Source organism: Antechinus flavipes, chromosome 2, assembly GCF_016432865.1.
Source record: "Antechinus flavipes isolate AdamAnt ecotype Samford, QLD, Australia chromosome 2, AdamAnt_v2, whole genome shotgun sequence".
In the NCBI taxonomy this organism is placed as follows: Eukaryota; Metazoa; Chordata; class Mammalia; order Dasyuromorphia; family Dasyuridae; genus Antechinus; species Antechinus flavipes.
The window spans coordinates 546,197,090-546,216,455 of NC_067399.1; the positions used below are offsets into that span (position 1 = coordinate 546,197,090).

The following is a 19,366-nucleotide window of genomic DNA, read 5'->3' on the forward strand; positions in this document are numbered from 1 at the left end:
TCCCTTACTGACCATTTACACAGGGAAAGTTCTGAGAGGATTTGTGAGGTGGGAGATAATCTAATTCAGGAGGGAGAATGTCCAGAATATTTTGCTTGGACTCATTCTGAGGATTATGGGTTTCAACCTGAGGTCTTGGAGCTCCAGAAGTGATCTATAATCACAGCATCCCACAGTGGGGACAGGTACCAAGGTGGTACAAGGTAGCTAGAGCACCAGACTTAGAACCAGGAAGAGCTAGATGCAAACTTCAGTGTGAACTTGGAAAAGTCATTTAGCCCTTCTTAGTCAGAGTTTCCTCATCTGTGAAATAAAGGGGTTGGACTCAATGGCCTTCCAGTTCTAAAATCTGTTATCTTAATATTTAGTTAAGAGAAACTTCTTTAGAGATCCCCCTCCCTCCCAGGCACACACTTCTAGTCACCTTAACTTTACTTTAGATTCAACTCAAAATTTGGAGTCACACCTAAAGAGACAAGAAGAGGACTAGAAAGAATGGCATATCTCAACTCACCGTCCTTCTTACCAAAGTTATGATTTTCTTATTTGTTCTTGAGCTGCGGGGTATTCATATTTCTTTAGAACCTAGTAGGTACTTGGTTCAGTAAAATCTAAATTCTTGTCCCTTTTGAGAGATCTTTAGACTCCCCTTTCAACCAAAATTTTCTTTGGAATTTTTTTTTCTCTCTAATGTTCCAAAAATAAAAAATCCAAAACTACATTAAGATCAAATATTCTTTTTTGTTCACATGGCAAAGCTAAAATAAGAAGGAAAGTCCTCAAATAAAGATTTCATCACTCTCAGTATCAAAATAGCTGACATGTGTCTGTGTACACAATACAAACATACAGATAGATGCACACATTTCTATGTATCCATATGTACATACACACATGTATGCATTGTGTATGTGTAAGAGAAAGAAAAATGTATATATTAGTTATTTAAGATTTACATAATGCTTCGTGTGTGTGTGTGTGTGTGTGTGTGTGTGTGTGTGTGTGTGTGTAATGTCATTTGATCCTTATAAGCTTATAAGATAGGGACAGAAATAGCATTATCTTGACATTAAAGATAAAGAAACTAAAACTCAGAGAGGCTATTTGATTTAATTGTGATCATTTTGCTAGAAAATATTTTTTAGAATTCAAAACAAACATCCTCCAATCCCACCTCTTAGTTTCATCACTCTTTTTTATTCCATGATGCTGAATAATGATCCTATGAAAATAACTACTTTTTGTTCCTAGCACATTGCCTTGTACCAAGTAGGTGCTTAATAAAGGCTTGGTGATTTCAGGCCCTTTTTAGCTCTGAAATTCTCTGACTGTGGTTCAAAGTTAAAAAACAATGGACCCACATTTTTCCCGTGACTGAATTACTTCATTTCCCCATTTTTTCCTTCAGCCTTTCAAAAATAAAGTATGAAACAGTGTCACAGTATCCTTCCCAAAGAGTCAGCTCTGATGCTAAGATAAAGGGAAAAAAAAGGGGAAAGAGTTGGAACACAGAGAAATGCTGAGAAGCCTTTGTAAAGTTGTTTACTTCCTTGCCACTGTTGAGGAGGTGATCCAGAGAAATATCAAGTGAATGTTTTTATTCTTCCATGTAGTTCTTATTTCCCTGGTGCTCGTAGACTGTATTAGCCTTTATGCTTAAGCAGCCCATCTTATATTGTCCAGAATTTCATAACACTGGATGGCATTATGCTATTATCACTTTTAATGTAGTTGCAATGTTCATAACCTGTAGTACGTATATGGCCACTTATTATAAATTGAACTTGAACTATTTTTTTTTTTTATAAGAAGCTCTCTCTTTTTTTTTTCTTTTGGCATCTGCACTGGTAAGGGCTTTTTAGGATTTCTTTAATGCCTTCATGTAAAGGATACACATTTTAAATTGTTGTCATTTTCCGCCTTTATGCAATTTTTTCCCATTCCTAAGAGCTTTGTTACCTGAATGTGAAGTATATTACTATTCAGATGGCCAAATCACAGGGAATCTCAGTGATACCCAGAGTCTTGTTAGGAGGGCATTACTTCTTACCCTTGGTATATAACAGATTGCGATTGTGGCTTGTACTGATGCTGAAACACATTGCTGAGATGAGGCCCCAAAGACAGAGTGAGAGAAGTGGAAATGTCTCAGGGCTTCAGGTGGTAATTTAATCACTGCTGACTGAGGCCTTGCTGGCTTGCAAAAATAGTTCTATCGAAAAGAGGGTCCCTCTAGGAAGGGAAGTTGCTATCACCTCAGTAAAAGGTAGTGAGTGCTACGGTAGTCATTTAGATTTCTAAACTTTTGCCAGGCTAATGCAATTCCCTCTGGAAAGTAGAAATATGATACATCCTTCAGTAGAAATTCAGCCTTCGGTTTTGTCATTCTCTACAATGTCATGAACTTTCTCTAATTCTCCCTTTACTTTTCTATTGTGAATTCATTTTAATAGAGAATAAGAGAAAAAAAAATGGAAGAGGTGACAATGGAATTGATTCTTTTCCTAAGAAGAGATCTTTAAAATGGTCTAATCTAGCACCTCTTCTATTATCATTTTTTTAAAACTGGACTTGTGACTTGTGCACTTCGTTAGTATTAGGAACTCCAGATAGATAAACTGCCTCAACCAATGCAAACTAACATTTGCTGTTGGTCTTGGAAAATTGTTTAGGGGAATTGAGAGATGAAATAACTTGCCAGGAGTCACATATTGTTGTTCGTTTCTTTTTTTCAAGGAAGATGAATGATACTTATAGCTAGGAGTCCATAGCCAGTATAGGACAGAAGGAGGCCTTGAATTAGGGTTAGTCTTTCTTCTTCCATGGCCAGATGTCTATCATTAGACCTTTTACCTACTATGCTATGCCTCCATCTTTCCCTTTTCAAGATTCTCCTTTTACAAATGGGTAAACTGAGACCCAGAGAAATTGTCTTGCTCAAATGTCACATAGATAATTAGTAGCAGAATTGGTATCTGAAGCAAAGTTTCCTAACTACAAATCCAAGGCTCTTTTCAGTTGTTCCATGCTGCCCCTTTCTATATACAAACAATCCACAATTCTCTATGGAGCTCAGTAGGACCAGTTCCTGCAGTTATTTCCTACAGATCAGTCCCCGAATACCACTCTTTAGATGTCCCTCAAGAAATATTCTTTCGTTTTCACTTCCTCCTATAATAGTCTCCTTCCTTTTTGTGGCTTATCCATCATTCCCTGCCTATCCTGCAAGGCCCAACTTAAGGTGCATTCCCTCCCACACACACACATCCAGATATTGCAGCCCACATCCATTTTTCCTTTGTCTGGCTTTCAGCTGTACTTCTGGAGAGGACCTCCTAGTTTATCATTTGTAACAACAAATTACCAGATCAAGAAAGTATATCTATTAGTAGAAGAAATTATATTCATGAGTGTCCATTCTTTCTTTACTTCCTTGTAAATTATTCTTTGGTCCTCTGCTGTTCACCTTATTTACTTTATTCTTCTCCCCCACCCCCCCACCCCCCCACTCCCCCCCACCTCCCACCCCCGCCCCTTCATTCTCTCTAACATCCCCAAGCAAGCTAGTTAAGAAAAGATATATTCATGTATACATATGTAGATATATGCATATATATACACACTCACCAACCCCCACCTCCCACCCCTCCCCCGCCACATCTTTCCTATACCTGGTGATTATTTAAATTCTACTCCATAACTTGCTTTGCTATTACTCCTCACTCAAGATCCCTCCTTTGTCTTCTTCTCTCTCCCTTTGCTTCCCCATCTGCCCACTTCTCCACCTTTATTTCTTTATAGATTTTGGAGAGTGCTATATACTTTTTATGGTATGTATGTAATGTTGCCTATTGAACTCATTCCCAATCTGCATAGGTTTTCAGAACTATGAATTCTCCTCCCTGATCTAATGCCTCTATATCTATTCTTCCTCTGCATTTCATTTGCATAACATGATTACTATTCCTACCTTAACTCTGCCATTCTTTCTTTTGAGCTACCCTATTGTTGATGTGAATCTTAAACACATAGTATATACATTTTCCACATTAAAAAATAATTTGTGCATGTTTAAATCACTTATCCATGTTTAATACCTTAAAATTGATCTTTGATATTGACCCTTATACTTAAACTTTCTGTTAAGTTCAGAAAGTTCTGAAAGTCTGCAAGTTCATTGAATGTCCATTTTTTCTTTCAAAATTATAGATAATTTTGCTGGATGTTTGGGCACAGGACTAGTCCTTTTGATTCTCTGTAGATATGATCCCAGGACCTGGGATCTTTTATTGTGACTGCTGATATGTCTTGTGCAATTCTAATTTTAGCTCCAGTGTATTTGAGTTGTTTTTTTCTTGTTTCTTGCAAAAATTTTCTCTTTGATCTCGGGATTTTGAAATTTAACAATACTATTCCTTTGTGTTTTCTACAAAGGATCTCTTTGAGGTGGTGATCAAAGGATTTTTTTCTATTTCTACTTTCCCTTCATGTTCTATCACTCCAGAACAATTTTCTTGTATTATTTTTTGCATTATTATGTCAACGTTCTCTTTTTGGTGAGAACTTTCTGGCAGTCCAATTATTCTTGTATTTTCTTTTCTTGATTTGTTCTCCAGATCTGTCATTTTTCTTATAAGATGTTTTATATTCTGTTTTATTTTCTCATTCTTTATAATCTGTTTTGTTATTTCTTGGTCTCTCATAGCTTCACTGATTTCACCTTGCCCAATTCTAATTTTCAAAGAATTATTTTCATCTTTGAGACTTTGTACTTCCTTTTCTAGTTGGTTAATTTTTTCATAATTTTCTAATTTTTTTGAATTTTTGTTTTAGTTTTTCCTCAATGTCTCTCATTTGATTTTTAATTTTTTTGAGTTCTATAAATTCTCTTTGGCCAGGGAGCCATTTTACTTTACTCTTTGGGGTAGAATTTTTTTTTTTTAACTAAAACGCCCTCCTCTGAAGATGAACCCTTGTCTTCCTGTTCCCATAATATCTTTCAATGGTTCTTTCTTCTTTGCTGGTACATTTTTTTGAATAAGAGATATTAGTGTAAGTACCTCTAATTGTGAAGTGGGAGGATGGTACCTCAAGCTTCACTTTAGCTCTCTCTTCTGACTAGGAACCCCAAACCAAGCACTCCCCCCAATGCAAGTCCCTGCAGTATCCCTGCCATGCTGCTTTTGCACTCACCGGGTTCTGATTCCTTCTTGACCAGAGCTGCATCTCAGCAGGACAGCTGGGCCTGGCATTCCTATTCAGCCCACGTTCACTCAATCCTCTTGGACTCAGGCCCTAACTTGACAAACAGTCTGGGAGGTGAAAGTTCTCGTGGATCCTAGAGAAGCTCTCAACACACCTAGCTAGCCTGAGGGATCCCCACTTAAAAGTCTGCAGAGCTAGCCTGGAGGTATTTGCACTTCAGACAGGTTAATCCCTAGCCTGGGGTCTTTCTTTTGATCTTTTCAGGTTGTGTCCTAAATACCCAGGTTCTGCCCCTAATCTTCTTGATTTTTCATTAGATTGTATTCGCCTTGAGGTGCAAATTTGTGCCATTTGGGGGAAATTGAGAAAGCTTGAAATTTACCAACCTGCTTCATCATCTTCCCAGAATCCTCCCCTCTATACTTTAGTATTTAAAATGAGAAGGGGTCATGGCTTCACCAGATGGCCAAAGAGACCCATGACACCTAAAGGTTAAAAGTCCCTGGCATATAATAAAAATTTCAATAAATACGGTTTTAACAAGTTAAATATTCAAGATGGTTTTCATTACATGAATAAAAGAGTGTTGTGCTATCACTGACAATTCTTCCCAATAAATCATCCCAGAAGGTACCACCCATGAGATATGACACAAAAACCTTTTATTTTTTGTTCTTTTCTGTTTTAGCTTTCTTGAGGGGATAGAAGTAGAATAGAGATGGTGGAAAGGAATGGGCTTAGAATGACCTTGAAGAACAACTGAAAAGCATTCTCCTATTTAGTACTGGCTGGAGTCTTCTAAAAACCAATTGTTAAATTTTCATTGTGAGTACTTATACCTCAAAAATCAGCAGATCCTAACAAATCAAGGTTATATGTCTTGTTTGATGACTGTCTAGACCTAAGAAAACATTAATACTGCAGAATCAACTTAAAACAGTGTCGTGTACAAAATTTTTTGGAGAATTGTTAAACCAAATATCCTTGTCTCCCTCCCTTTTACTATTATCCTCCTCACTCTCTCAAGTCTAGTTATAAATGATACCAAGGCAACCTTATTTCTTTTTTGGCAATTACTAGATTGACAGAAAAATGGTATACTATAGATATTATTATCTATATTTGAGCAAAGAGTTTGAATAGTAGTACAAGTAGTTAGATTTAGAACTAGTTAAACAAATAGAGTTTTTGTAATCCTTAACCAGAATCTTCTTTTCAGTTTCACATACACAGATTTTATTTTGGGGGTCTATTTGTTTAACTAGTTCTAAATAATTTTTTAAAATCAATGACTTAGATGAAGACATAAATGCCATGTATATCAAAATTATGGGCGGGGCGGGGTGGGAACTGGTAAAGATGGTAAAGATTGCATGATAGAATCAAGATCCAAGAGAATAACAACAGATTGGAACAATGTGCTTTGTATAATAACATGAAATTAAAATATATAAATGGAAAAACTCATAATTGGGTACTTAAAATGTGTCTTTCCTCCCTCTTAAAAATTACAATAGTATTTACTTATTTTCAGTATTATATCATTTTTAGTATTCTTTATAGTGTTTCAGAAATCATCATTAATGACAGTCACATTTGCAAGTTATTTCATAATTTTGGGATATAGTTTTTATAAGGCTGATGACTTGTATTCAGTAAAATTAATGATGTGCTGTCTTATAATCTTTTATTATCTTGAATTTGTTTTATTTTTCCTACCATGAAAACCTTTTATCCTGATAGAGAAAACAAAGCAAACCAGAATTGAGTAGTTCAGGCTTCTCTCTTTGATTTACTGTCATTGTCTCATTAACCCAATACAGATAACCTCCATCCTTTTTTGCTCTTCTATCTGCCCCAAGATAATTTTAGAAACTCTTTTTTTTGTATTGTCCTTAACATTTATCACAACCCTCAACTCATCCTAGGATTGTGCATTATTAGCATTATTTTTTTAAGAACATACTATTCATTTGTATTTACTTTCAGTTATCTATATTTATTTTTGTTTTCTGTACTTTCCTTTTTTTAAGGTTTTTGAAATAGATGACAACTTAACTGATGATATATTTTCTTTATACACAAGCTATTCTTCCTGAGTAGTCAAACTCTTTGTACTTGGCACTACTCAAAAAAAGTGGATTGTAATTTTCAGTTCAACTTTTCAAGTTTTATCTCCAAAAATTCATTTTCTCCTGCAAAACCAAGATGCTATTTGGACAAGTCTGCTGTTGCAGTTACAGGAGAACTGTAGCAGTATGCATGGTACTGAGTGACAAATATTCTGCCTTTAAAATAAGCTCAGCTCTCTGGAAAGGATCTGGTTTTTATGAGATTTTTGGATGGGGTCAGATTTAAATGGTATTCTTAATTCTGTGTATTTGCATTTCATAGCAATCTTTATGACAATATGGTTTCTGTATTGTTTCATAGTAGAGTAATATCCAGGGTAGAGATAGAAGGTTTTTTTTTGGGGGGGGTGGCATTAAAACAAGAATTAAAAACAGTGCTTTTCATTGAGACATGAATGGTAGGAGAGCCAAGGTGAGTTGAAGACCTAAAGTTCAGTAGCAGCAGGGGTACTGTGTAATGGTATCTCTATTCATAAATATAGGAGACCTTTAAAAATGACAGGATGGTCATAGTGAATTGGCTAATGAGACAGAAGATTCAATGTGCCTTTCTTCAGGGATACTTACCCAAGTAGATTTTTTTTTCCTTAAGCCAATCAGATCAGACTTCATCTAAGGCACTTAGGAAATTCAGCATCTATCAAATTCATTTTTATAAGGAAAGTGTATGTCTGCAAAATGGCTATTTTACAAGAAGAACTGCTCCCTCCAAGGCATTTTTGCTTTGGTAATGAGTTCCGTTACACAACTGAGGTAAATGTTAATGCCTAATTCCTCTTAGCCAAAGCAACAAACATTTCACTAATTGTAAATAAAGCACACAAATTTGCATCCTTTTCAGTAAGGTCCTCATTGCACTTTGATGCTAAATGCCATATTAATTTAATATTTTCTCCCGTAAGGAACAGATGCTAATGTGGTAATAACTCAGTCTTTTTCCCCACTATAGGTGTCACATTACTTATTTGCATCTCTTACCCTTATTTGTTAGTAGCCCCTAAAGTTTTAAAGCTGAAATTTACTTGAGAAATTAGCTCACAAGTGGCTTCCAGTTTTGGGATAAGGCTGAAATTTCAGCTCTTTGCCTCCTTCTCCTTTGTTCCCCATGGTTTTGTGGAGAAGGAAGAGGTGACATTGGATAGGCAAAGAAATGACATCAGTCTCTAGGCCTTCAAAAAATGACTCTGTAGTTTCTTCTGCGGTGAACCAAGTTAACGGTGGAACTACAGCTTTTAACTTCTAGCTTTGGTGGCTGAAACAAAAACTTTGAGGAGTGACATTTCTGGATTAAGGGATTAGGTCATGACTGTATTGTGGGCATAGGAATTTAGCCGCATCAAGCAGGCAAATTGTTCCACGAGACAGTAAACTCTGTTCCTACAATTCTCATGGGAAAAATGGAAAATCATGTTTTTAGCCAATAAAGAACAATTTTACATGGCTTCCATCTTTAGTAGTATCTCCAGGTCTTAATATATTAACTGTTTTGCCTGGGAGGGGGAGACCAAGTAAAAATGGTAATTATGGATTTAATTTAATAAATTATTATAATAGTTGACAGTCTAAAACAAGTATCTGATTTATTTGTAAAAATTAGTAAACTAATCAAATCCAGTATTCCTCTTCTTTATATTAATAGCTCATGCAAAATTCCATTGATTCCATAACCAAACATATTAAATGCCCTGTGGCAAAATGGAAACTCAGAATGATTATAGACACCTTAATAATGTGGTTTCAAATTAGTCAATTCTAATATTTCAGCTAGTCATTTCTCATGAGCCCAGTGATAGTGGCCCATGTCAGTATAATTTTTCTATTTTATCTGCTGGATGCCCAGATCTTATTATTTATTAGTTTCTCTTTCCTTTTCCCATCCTCCCTTTGAAATTTATTAATTACATATATCTAGAATATTTTATACTTATATTCCTTAGAAAGTGTTTTATAAACAAATGGCATTCCACTAGGGACAACACTTCTTCATTTTCATTTAATTTCCTAAAACTAGTCATTGATATTCTGTATATAGAATTATAGAATTGCTACCTTTTGATCCCCTCGTTCCATATTAAGAATTTTTTTTTCTTACTGTGTGATCATGGCAAGGTATTTCATATGTAGTTCAGTTTCCTCATCTCTACAATGGGAGTAGCTAACTTCCAGAGTCCTGTACAGCTTTTAAGTTATGCTTAATGAGCTTTGAATAACAGTCTCAAGTATGTGATCACTGAATAAAATGATTGTTTTCAAAGTCCCCAAATTTGGAATTTTACCAAACATGAAGAAGACAAGAACTGATTGGTGGGAGATCAGATGAGAAATAGAATTTTTAAACAACTATGCAGCTCATTGGGTGATCTGGGCTGGGCAAAGTACATAGCATAGTGACTTTTTCTAAGTCTGGACCATAGATTTCACTTAATGCAGCCACAGACCACGTTAGCGTTTTTGTCCATTGTACCCATTAAAACCCTGGTATCTTTTTCATTTGAACAGTTTGGGCCTCATATCCCTCATTTTGTATATGTGAAATTTATTTTTTTAACCTGAGTATAAAATTTTTACATTAAATTTCATCTTATTAGATTGAGCCCAACCTTCTAGCCTATCGAACACTTTGGGGGTTCCTGGTTCATCCAACAAGTTAGTTATCCCTCCAGATTTCTGTCATATGAAAATGTGGTAAGTATGCCATCTATGCATTTATCCAAGTTGTCAACAGAAATGATAATGAACCTAAGGCCAAGCATAGTTTCCTGGATTTCTACACAAGTCCTCCTTGGAAATGATGTGGAAACCTTAATAATTACTTTTGGGAATCCAACCATTTTTAATCAATATCAAGTCCCCTTCACTCTTGTTTAGCCCATGTCTCTCTGTTTTGTTTATAAGAATAGCATAAAAGAATGTGTTAATTGAGCTAAGATTTTAGTAGCTTCCATCTGTAGCATTTCTCTGGTCTTCCAATCTGGGAAACCTGTCAAGAAAGGAAATGAGACTATTCTGGCATGACCTATTCTTCATAAGCCATGATAGCTCTCTTACGCTACACTTATTCCTTTTCTTGAATATTTACTGCTTTCTCTTTAATAATATTTTTAAAAGTATTGCTGAGAATTAAAGTCAAATCAGGAACCTCTAGGATAGGGCAATGTGCCACATGTAGCCCTCTAAATGTAACACAATGGAGTTTTTACAAAGTAATATTTACTTCCAAATATACAGTATTTAAACATAGTTTCCCACCAACTCATAATCCTCCTTCTCACTGTACTACCTCAATTCCTAGGGAAGAGAACAATAATGAATTCATGACTTAACTCAGTTCCTATAAAACACAGTTTCAATTTTAAGTCCAACCTCCATTCACTTGGACTCAAGTGTTAGGTATCCTACGTTCTCACGGTTAAGGTGGCTTAGGTTTGATTCCCAGAAGAAATGTGTCCTAAGAAAGTTACAGAAAGGAGAATGGGAGAAGTCTTCACAATTCTGTGTGAAGAATTACATCTAGGGAAAATGTGAGTTGGGTATCTTTCAGAATAAATGGTTGAGGCTGGATAAAGAGGAAATCTGTTGAGAGATAGACCAGTATAGCGGGAAAAGTGGTATGGAAGGAAGGACAAGAGAAAGAAGGGCAGGAAAGAATAGGGAATGAAGAAAAGAAAAAATGTAGAAAAGAAGTGAGAAGGAAGGAAGGAAGAAAGAAAAGAAAAAAGAAAGAAAAGGAGGGGGAGAGGAAGGAATCAAGTATTTACTAAGCAACTACTATATATCAGGCAGTGTTGTCTCATTTTTTGTCTTCACAATAACCCTAAGAGGTAGGTGATCTTATTATCTGTTTCACATATGACTAAACTGAGGCTTACAAAGTAAAGTGACTTGCCCACAGAGATAGCTGGATTTGAACTGAGGTTTTCCTGACTTCAGGTCAGTACTATAGTCCACTGTACTATATGACTGCCTCTATTTGTAGTCAGAAGCATTTCATTTATTTGAGCTTACAGAATCTGGAAGAAGCTTCCTTTAAAATTTTTGGCTACTTGCATAGTTTATTCAACTATTCAGTACTATATGGAGAATATTGTCTTCCAGTTAGTTGCTGGGCTTTTGTGAAAGGTAGTTTTGCTTATCATTTGTCAAAATACTAAATAAAAACAGTCCTCTTCAAGCATGAATAAAAGCAGAGTAGTCATGATTATGATTCAGTGGTCACAGATCACAAGGGCACAGCAAAGAAGCATGCTCATTGGTAATTTGGGGCTAGACTCTGTTCTTCACATTTTTATTCAAGAAACATAGGTGGCTTTTGACAGAACACATGTCATTTTTCAATGAGAAAGAAACTTCACAGAAAGACAGTGTGGATGAGCAGACAGAACACTAGACTTGGAGTCAGAACACCTAGGAATGACACTTATAAGGTATAAAACTAAGGGAAGCCACTTCAAATTAAGTCTAAAATTGATTTTCTTGGGAAGAGAGAATAATGATACTTGTATTAACTATCCCACAGACAAGAAAAATATTTTGTGAAACTAACTCTATCTATCTCCCTTCCTTCCTTCCTTCCTTCTTTCCTTCTTTCCTTTCTTCCTTCCTTCCTTCCTTTCTTCCTTCCTTCCTTGCTTTCTTCTTTCGTCCCTCCCTCCATCTCTCTCCCTTTCTTTCTTTCTTCCTTCCTTCCTTCCTTCATCCCTTCATCTTTCTTTCTTTCCTTCTTTCTTTCTTTCCTTCTTTCTTTCTTTCTTCCTTCCTTCCTTCCTTCCTTTTCCTTCCTTCCTTCCTTCCTTCCTTCTTTCCTTCCTTCCTTCCTTTATTTTTTCTTCCTTTCTTCCTTTTTTATTTTTTTCCTTCCTTCCTTTCTGTCTGTCTGTCTATGTACATATACACATACATACATATCAATTATTACTTGAGCTCCTGTATTGTGATCATAAGTTAAAGAAGAAACACAAGCATTAAACTGAGTTTAAAAGTGAAGAAATGGGCTAAGCCACATTCAGATTCTTCATGTGATTTTCACTAACACCAAAGGGAATTTCCCTTAAGCTGTGGATTTCCCTAACATGATATGTGTCTGAATGAACTCATTGCCACTGGAACCAAGAGGATTGAGATGTGGAATGATTTTAGGGCTTCTTTGTTCCAAATGCATTACCAAAGTCATCTAGAGTAATGAGAGGCTTTCCTCCCACTGATAGTCAACAAACCTTTAAACTTCTTTTTGTATTGATTTCTATCAGTGCCAAGGATAGTATTCCATATATATTGGACCTCTGGGAAAATGTCAACTGATGTCTGGCATTTTAAAAAATCATTTTTTTTCTTTAGTTTTTTTTTTTAAATAGCAACAAATATTAAGCACCTACTATTTGCCCAGGATAGTGCTAGGTCCTTTAGGAGATTCACAGAAGGATAAGAAAAAAATCTACCCTCAAAGAGTTTATAACATTCTCTGAAATGAAGCAATAATGGATAACAAAAGAGAAACAGTTTATAATTAAATGCTAGATTGTGTCATGTAAATGTTGGAAGAGTTCAAAGAAAGAGATGAAGGATATCATCCACAAAATACAAATATTATATAACCATTAAGTGTCAGCTTAAGCCCCACCTCAGCTTACTGCCACTTTTCTCTTTGAATTTCTAGAGAATATATAATCTATACCACCAATTTGGTATTTCAATATATATTATTTTGTGACATCTCTCATAATAAAAAAATTTATGATTATCTAACTCATAATTTTTCACCAAACTCCTAAAATCTTAAGAATATCAAAGATGTTTTGTGTATTTCTCAAATGAACTCTCTCTGTCTCTCAACTATAACTCTCAAATTAATTTTAAGCTCCTTGAAAAATAGCATTTCTGTCAGGTTTTAAGGTTTGCAAAGTATTTTACAAATATTATCTCATTTTATCCTCCCACAACTGTGGGAAGTAAGGTGAGAAAACTTAGGCAAAGAGAGGTTGGTTAGTTTAGGATTACATAGCTAGTGAGTGTCTGAGATTGGATTTAAAACTCAGGTCTTTTGACTTCAGATCCAGTGCTTTATTCCCAATTCCATGTTTCATGTCTTTTGTTTCTTTGTATTTCCTATAGTGTTTATCACAAATAGTCCCTATGTATAAAAGAGTTGATGAATGTATATGCTGTATCCTTTTGAACTCTTCAAAGGCTATGAAAAATGGTTTGCTGCCATTATACCATCCCTAAAAGAAGAGTCCGAATTGAAGGTTCCATTGTACCACAGGCATCGTCCCAGTTTCTCAGAATAGTCATAGCTCGAATAGGTTTTGCCATGCCACAAAAGAGTTGCTTTCTGGGAAACCACCTCCCAAAGATTGAAGCAGTTCATCACTAGTGAGCATCACCACCATGATCACCATAGTGATAGTAACTGTAGTAATAAAGTAGGGGCTACCTTCACCTACTATGTGCCAAGTTAGGCACTTTACAAATATCATCTCATTTGATCCTGACAACAACCCTGGATATTTGGAGATAAATTCTTTGGCCATGACAACTCATAGCTTGTTCTAGGCAATAAGGCAATTGGTCAGAGTGGAATAGGATATGTCTTGGGGAATAAGGGATTCATAGGTGATTTTTTACAACTAAAAAAAAAAACTTTTAATTCAACATCTAAAGAATTTTTAAATGTAATCAATGTGAGTGTACCTTTCATCCATATAATAAGAGATAATAATAATATTAGCTAGAATTTCTATAGCATTTTAAGATTTGCAAAGGGCTCTAAGAATTTTATCTCATTTGACTCTCCAACAATGCAGGAAGGTGGGTTTTATTAGTATCCCTATTTTATAGATGAGAAAATTGAGATAAATAGAAGTTAAGTGATTTGTCCAAGGTCACACACCTATCTGAGGCAGGATGTGAATCGAGATCTTTCTATCTACTATATCATCCAGCTGTCTTTCTTCTTATGGAGAATATTACTTTATAGGATTTTGAGAGTGCATCTTGGATGACAGACCTTCATCCATTTTGTTGTCCATTAAAAAGAGATCCCCCTCTCAAATGAAGAGACCTGTGTTCCATTTCTGGTTCTGCAATTAACTACCTATTTGAACCAGAGTGAACCATTTACCATCTGTGAGTGATACCTCATCTGTCAAATGAGTAGGTTGAGCTAGATGGCCACTAAAATTCCCTCCAGCTCCAACCCTATGTTCCAGGAATCCTATATCACATTCAAGAAAGGTTTGTTAGAGAGCATAGGAGCATGGGAGATGAATTTTAGAACTTTGCCTGGAATTATTTGTAGACCACACCCCTCTCCTTTCTTTACCCCAAAGAAAGAGAGAGAACCAGCAGGTCCTAGCTCTCTCCTTGTGTTTCACAAGCTGTTTACACAAACCCAAGGAGGTTAAGAGTCTTCCCCGTGCTTGTCAGGCTTTCTGTTCTATGAAAATTGACAGAGCCTGCAGGCTGAGGGGCTAATTTTAATAGAAATAACCTAGGTGGGTTTGTTAATTTTCTTGGTTCCCTTGATGATCTGTCTGCATAGCATGAAGGTTCTTTGATGTGAGTGTGAGAACAGAAGGATATTTTGTGCATAGCCAACCATGAGAGCAGTGCTGGTTCTGCTATAAAGAGTCAAAAAAAAAAAAAAAAGATGACAGGTAAGTTGTGTGGAAGGTGAAGATTAGAGTGTACATTGTTTGGAGGTTTTTTGTTTATTTGTTGGGTTGATTTTGCTGTTCCTTTGTTTTTTTGGCAAATCTTAACCTTGTAGATCTAAGATTTGACTATTTCTTCTAGCCACAAATTAATTTTTGTGAACTCTGAATTTTTGTACTTCCAAAGGAAATTGAACAAATTGGCAAATTACTTCATAAAGGAGCTAATGAATGTCCAGGAAAAAAAAAAACTGATAACACCTATTTCAACAAAATCATTGAGATCTAAAAGAGTTTGATGTTACTCCTTTTTAGTTACATAAAACATACAGTATTTGCAAAGTGCAATTTCAGTCAAGGTTGTATGGGTCATTCAGCATGCCCAAGCGAATGGGGTTTGGGATTTCTTCTCCCTCTGCATGCAGATAATTTGAAGCCCTGTAGTGTTTGCAAATTCCTTTGTCTATATCCCAGGACTACTGGGATGTGACTTTGGAGAGAAGAAATACCTGGGTTCAATAAATGTGATGGGAGTTGGAATATAGAACTTAGCCTTCCAAGCCAATGTTTGACATATTGTAAGAACTTAATACATATTTGTGTTTTCCATTCATTCATTCAATCAGTCAAAACAATTTGACTACTGTAATTTCAGACATGTCTCATATCTTTGACATGAAGAAAAATATGCAATCATGCTTGTTTATTTTGTTTTTGCTTTTTGGAAACCCACCCCTTTAAGGGGAAAGAACATTGAATTGGGTTATATCGCAGATGCATTATGACCTCATTGGCAAATCATTCACCTTCCTTTTCTCTGATTCTTCTCATATAAATAATGGTTCTCTATCTGCTTCAGAGGATTATGGTAAGAATCAAATGAAAAGGACAATCAAGTGTACCATTTTGAAATATTGCTAAGGGTTGCTAAGTGGTACAATGGATAAAGCTCAGAGCCTGGAGTCAAGAATACTCAACTTCCTGAATTCAAATCTGGCCTCAGATACTTACTAGTTGTGTGACTCTAAGAAAGTCACTTAACTCTATTTGCCTCAGTCTTCTCATCTGTAACATTAACAAGAAAAACATCTTCCTGAGTTCAAATCTAGCCTCAACTGTGTGATCCTGGACAAGTCACTTAATCCTGTTAATCTCAGATTCCTCATCTGTAAAATGAGTTGGAGAAAGAAATGGCAAACTACTCCAGTATCTTTGCCAAGAAAACCCCAAATGGGTTCACAAAGAGCCAGACATGATTGAAAAATGATTGAACAAGAAAAAATGGTGTAACATATAAAACACATATTAGGTTTAATCCTTGAGTAATTGTTTTTCTACTCCAAAATGCAAAAATTAACAACTGTTCCAAAATCACAGAATAGAATAAATCTGATGTAAAGGATTGGGATCTTTTACTATTGGTCTAAATGTCTTAGGACTATTAGGAAAATAGGTCTACAATCTAGTTAGTAATAGTAGTATCTGGTTTTATAGTATCTTATCATACAGGGAAGCATGTTCCTATCAGTATTGGAGAAGGGAACAGGAATTATTGAGATTTGTGTATTAAGAGGGAGTCTGTTAAATCCTGTGTAGTGAATTTGAGGTACTCAGAAGAAAGAATTTAAATAACCCTATATTGAAGGAACAAAAAGAGAGATAGCTCTTTTTAGCACCGAGAATAATATCAAAGTATATTTTGCCGAGAAAAGAAACCTGGTATTAAAGATTGTTTTCAGAAGAGCTTTGAAGGTCAGGGATTTATGACGGGTGAGGTGAGGAGTCTGAAGAAAGAGCTAAAAGTGTAGTGAGCCAGAGCTCCCAGCAGTGGCCCCAATGGTACAGAGCAGCCAAAGACAGAAATCACAGCTAGAGGAAGGACTCCTGATTTATTATTTTAAAAGAAGGATGTTTACAAGGTATGTGGAGAAAAACGAACAGAAGATCAGATCCCTGGCCCATCTCTGTGCCAATTTGTAGGATTTTCATTGGCTGGGGTAGGGTGTGCACTTCCTCAGGTAGAAGCCCATAAAGTTCATGGGCTGCCAGGCTTTTATAGAAGGAAGCATGTGTTGACTTCTTTCATTTGTGGAATCTGGATCAATGCATAAAGATATTAGTTACAGTTTCTCTTCCTTTCAGAGCCATTCAAAGGAGGGTTAGCAGCACATTTATTCTATGGTTTCCATTGGTGGGCAGTTAGCAGAATCATGATTCAATAAGCAAAGATGATTAGTGACTCTGAAAAGCTGCAAAGTACATTGATAAGCAGCATTCATTAGTGGAAGGAGCACTGGACTTGGAATTAGAAGCTGATTCAAGTCTTGATTCTGACATTATCAGTGTCCTTAAACAAGCCACTTAAACTCTGACTCTTCAGTCTCTTCATTTAGAAAAGACTCTAGTGTTTCTCTAGAATGTTGTGAGGAAAATATTTTATAATAGACAAAGTGATCTATTAACGAGAATTATTATCATGGCACAAATGTCATTCCAGTAGAAATTACTTTCTTTCATTTTTGCCATGCTCACTCCTTCACTCTTCTTGTGGCTGTGCTCCTGACTCTCTGGTTGATATTCCTCCCTATCCTTCAGTAGCCTTCTCACCTTGGAAGATGTCTCCATCCTACGGCCTTCTCTTCCTGGAAGATCCATCTGCCCCTGTGGCCCTCTCCTCTTATTGACGAATTTCTCCAAGAACCTCCATTTTGAGGAAGTGCCCAGGTCCCTGATGCTTACTCCTTGATTCTTCTCTCAGCTCCACTACTGATTTTCTGGACTTCTCCATCATGCTGTCCCCATATTGTACTTTTCGGCTCCCTTGTATGTATTGTCTTCCCCCATTAGAATGTAAGCTCCCTGTGGGCAAGGTCTGTCTTACTGTTTGAATTTTTGCTTGTATTTGTATTCCCAGTGCTTAGCATGGTGTCTGATATAAAATAAGTACTTAATAAATACTTATTGACTTGACTTGTGTTTGTATTCCTAGTACTGACATAGTGTTTGACACATACTGTCGTAGGTGATTAACACAGAATTGTTGAATTTAATTTAATTTAATACTGAGAATTTTGTCACAGGGAAAAGTTGAGGGACTAGGATTTCTCAATACATACCACTTAGTATACAAAGAGTGCCAAGGACCACTTAGTAAGTATTAGTTGGTGGAACTGACTTTCAGAGTATTTCAAAAACATCTAAACAGCAAGAAAAAAAAATCATATTAGAGTTTTAGAATAGACAACCAAAAATTCTACTCTGGGCTTTTAAGAGGTAGAAAATGGTGTGTGTGTGTGTGTGTGTGTGGTGTGTGTGTGTGTGTGTGTGTGTGTGAATGCTACCTCTTGTTTTCTAATATGCCATCTTATCAACAAAGTGCCACAGAGAAACTTTCCCTTGTTGGCAATTAAATTTATTTTATTATTTTTTCCATTAATAGTATTTTGCTTTTCCAATTATATGTAAAGATAATTTTCAACATTCATTTTTGTAAGATTTTGAGTTTCAAATTTTATCCCTGTCCCCTCCCCAAGACAGCAAGCAATCCAAAATAGGCTATACATGTATAATCACATTGAAAATATTTCCATATTAGTTGTGTTGTAAAAGAAGAATCAGAACAAAAGGGGAAAACAAGAAGAAGAAAAAAAAAAACAAAAAGCAAATTTTTAAAAACTGAAAATAATACTCTTCAATCTACATTCAGTCTCCATAGTTCTCTCTCTGGATGTGGATGATATTTTCCATTACAATTCTTTTGGAATTGTCTTGGATCACTGTATTGCTAAAAAGAGCTTAATCTATCATAGTTGATCATCATACAATGTTGTTGTTACTATGAACAATGTACTCCTGGTTCCATTCATGTTAGCATCAGTTCATATAAATCTTCACAGACAATCTTTCAACCTTCCCTCATTTAGTGGAAGTCATTAATGAAAACAAGATAAAAATTACCTCCACTAGAGTAATCCAAAGACTAAAGGTATGATTTGGAATATATATTTTAAGTAATCCTGCAGATCAGATGTCTAAGGGTAGAATGGCCTAAATTTTATTTTCTGTTTTGATTAGTATTTAATGGAGGAAAATGGTTCTTGATCATAAATTAATTTCTCAAAAACAAAGTTATAAAAGGATTATTCTTATAGATTCACAGCTTGAAATAATTATTTCATTAAACTAGAAAGAAATATATCTCATCTTGATGAAAATATTTATTTCTAGTTTTCAATTTTTGTTCACTCCTGTAATAGTTGAAGTTAACTGTGGTATGAAAACTCCCTGGAATAATGAAATTCATCATTTCTAGTCTTAGGAATTACCTGAAGTAGTAAGAAGTTAAGTGACTTAATTGTTCTTCCAAAAATCATTGCTACA

At 35.6% G+C, this 19,366-nt stretch overlaps 1 protein-coding gene across 2 annotated transcripts in view; it reads left to right on the forward strand.

Annotated features, from left to right (window-relative positions):
• LOC127551302 (nuclear receptor ROR-alpha-like) overlaps positions 1–17,956 on the forward strand; it is a 148,095-nt gene extending 130,139 nt beyond the window's left edge. Inside the window, exon 2 of one of the 2 annotated variants that reach the window (XM_051980932.1) lies at positions 17,582–17,956. In XM_051980932.1, the coding sequence (XP_051836892.1) occupies positions 17,582–17,670 (89 nt within the window). In that variant the 3' untranslated portion in view covers positions 17,671–17,956. The remainder of the gene's footprint in view (positions 1–17,581) is intronic. The other variant, XM_051980933.1, reaches the window with a different exon arrangement.
• The last annotated feature ends 1,410 nt before the right edge of the window (positions 17,957–19,366 follow it).